This window comes from Conger conger, chromosome 11, assembly GCF_963514075.1.
Source record: "Conger conger chromosome 11, fConCon1.1, whole genome shotgun sequence".
Lineage (NCBI taxonomy): Eukaryota > Metazoa > Chordata > Actinopteri > Anguilliformes > Congridae > Conger > Conger conger.
Window position 1 is genome coordinate 41,665,682 of NC_083770.1, and position 1,645 is coordinate 41,667,326.

General features: G+C 33.2%; 1 protein-coding gene across 2 annotated transcripts in view; it reads right to left on the minus strand.

The window, feature by feature from the left end:
* Positions 1–459: 459 nt before the first annotated feature.
* The window catches only part of LOC133139999 (group 3 secretory phospholipase A2-like), a 15,506-nt gene continuing 14,320 nt past the window's right edge, over positions 460–1,645 (minus strand). For both annotated transcript variants that reach the window (XM_061259493.1, XM_061259492.1), the window contains exon 7: positions 460–1,645. This exon is cut by the window's right edge and continues 47 nt beyond it. In XM_061259493.1, the coding sequence (XP_061115477.1) occupies positions 1,491–1,645 (155 nt within the window). In that variant the 3' untranslated portion in view covers positions 460–1,490.

The following is a 1,645-nucleotide window of genomic DNA, read 5'->3' on the forward strand; positions in this document are numbered from 1 at the left end:
AGTGATCTGCTTTTCTTTGGTTCAGTTTTCAGTAGCGTAATCACTCCCTGGTTCTATATGAGTTACAAGCAATTCATTCAAAAAGCCTTTTATTTGACATCATAGTGTCAGTTTACATTAGAAGCACTTCATTTATAAAATCTTATAAACAACGACAAATCACTAGTTATGCATATAAGCAAATTAAACATGTACATATATAAGCAAGTTATACAAATTACATTTTTAAGCAGTTATAGTGGTCCACCACCCATTTTTCTCTAGCCAGCCAAAGATATTCTGAGAATAACTGGATATGAAAGACCATTCAAATTGTGTTTGCCAAGCTCTTCGGTTCAATCTCCTTTTGATTATGTTCAGGATGGGCAGAAAATTTGGACCAATCATGTTTGCATCATACCAATATTTATATTTGTGTTCACTTTCTCACAATATTCCACAATGAACTTCCCACAAGAATACTGTTATGTACAATGTTTTATTTTAAATCCTGTTTATTTAGAAAATACATTGAAGTAATGACAAAAATTTTATTTTGATTGAAATATCAGTACAAGTGAAATCACCAATCCCAATTCAGTAATTATTCAAACAATCTGATCAATCCAAGTTTTACTTCAAGCAGTAAAATGACTGAGCATAAAATATATAATATAATAAACAAAAAAATATAATATTCAGTATATTTTTACATTCAGATTGTTCTGATAAGTTCCAGTGTCAAAGTGGTCATGTACAAGAGACAGCATTTTGTACACATATTAAATTAAATACATTCAGTTCCAAATGAAAAAATAAAACACAAATTTAAAGCACCATTCATATCCTCTGTTTAAGTGCAGTTTAAAGTATTATTTAAAACAGGAATTTACAATTGCAAGAAAATACATTTTGTAGTTCCACTGACAAAATCACATTTTCAGGCAAATTTACCTGTAAATCATCCATCAACTATTCAACTTTCAGGATAATACCACCTTTTGGATGATTTCGACTCATTTATCAATATATGAGGCATCTTTTGAACACCTTACATCTTTGGAGTGTATTTTCTCAAAACCTGATTTTGGACGATATTACAGGACATTTTCCTCAGTGCATAGCCATCCGATCATCATGAACCTTTGCAAACCTTTACTCCATATCCAGCAGAATTATTTAAGCTTTAGGGGCTTTTAACTTTAAATTTAGAATTTACATATTTTGTCGGAATTTTAGCTTTTTCAAACCTCATAATTGAAGTATGTACCTCTGAGATGATCTGGAAGACCAAAGATGTGTTTTCAGTGGAACATAATCTTAATAGGCAGAATTTTTTACATACTTCTGTATGTTGAATGTATTTACATTTCCATGGTCTCATAAAATATTAAAATTAAGCTCAGATTTAAGAGGAATAGATGTGGTTTCAGATAAAACATCGATCTTCCCCAACAAAAAGCTTGATGTCCATCGAAAACCAGTGTTCTTCTTCAAGAACACTAAGTTTGTCATTCCAGTTTGCTCGTAATCCGTAGACACCGGTTGTAGAATCTGACCGGGGTGCTTTTGCCTCTTCCCCTCTTGACTTTTCTCGAGTTCCGTCGTTTCACTTTTGGGGTGGCCCCCGCGGGGTCCCTGATGACCTCGGGGACCCCCAGCCTCT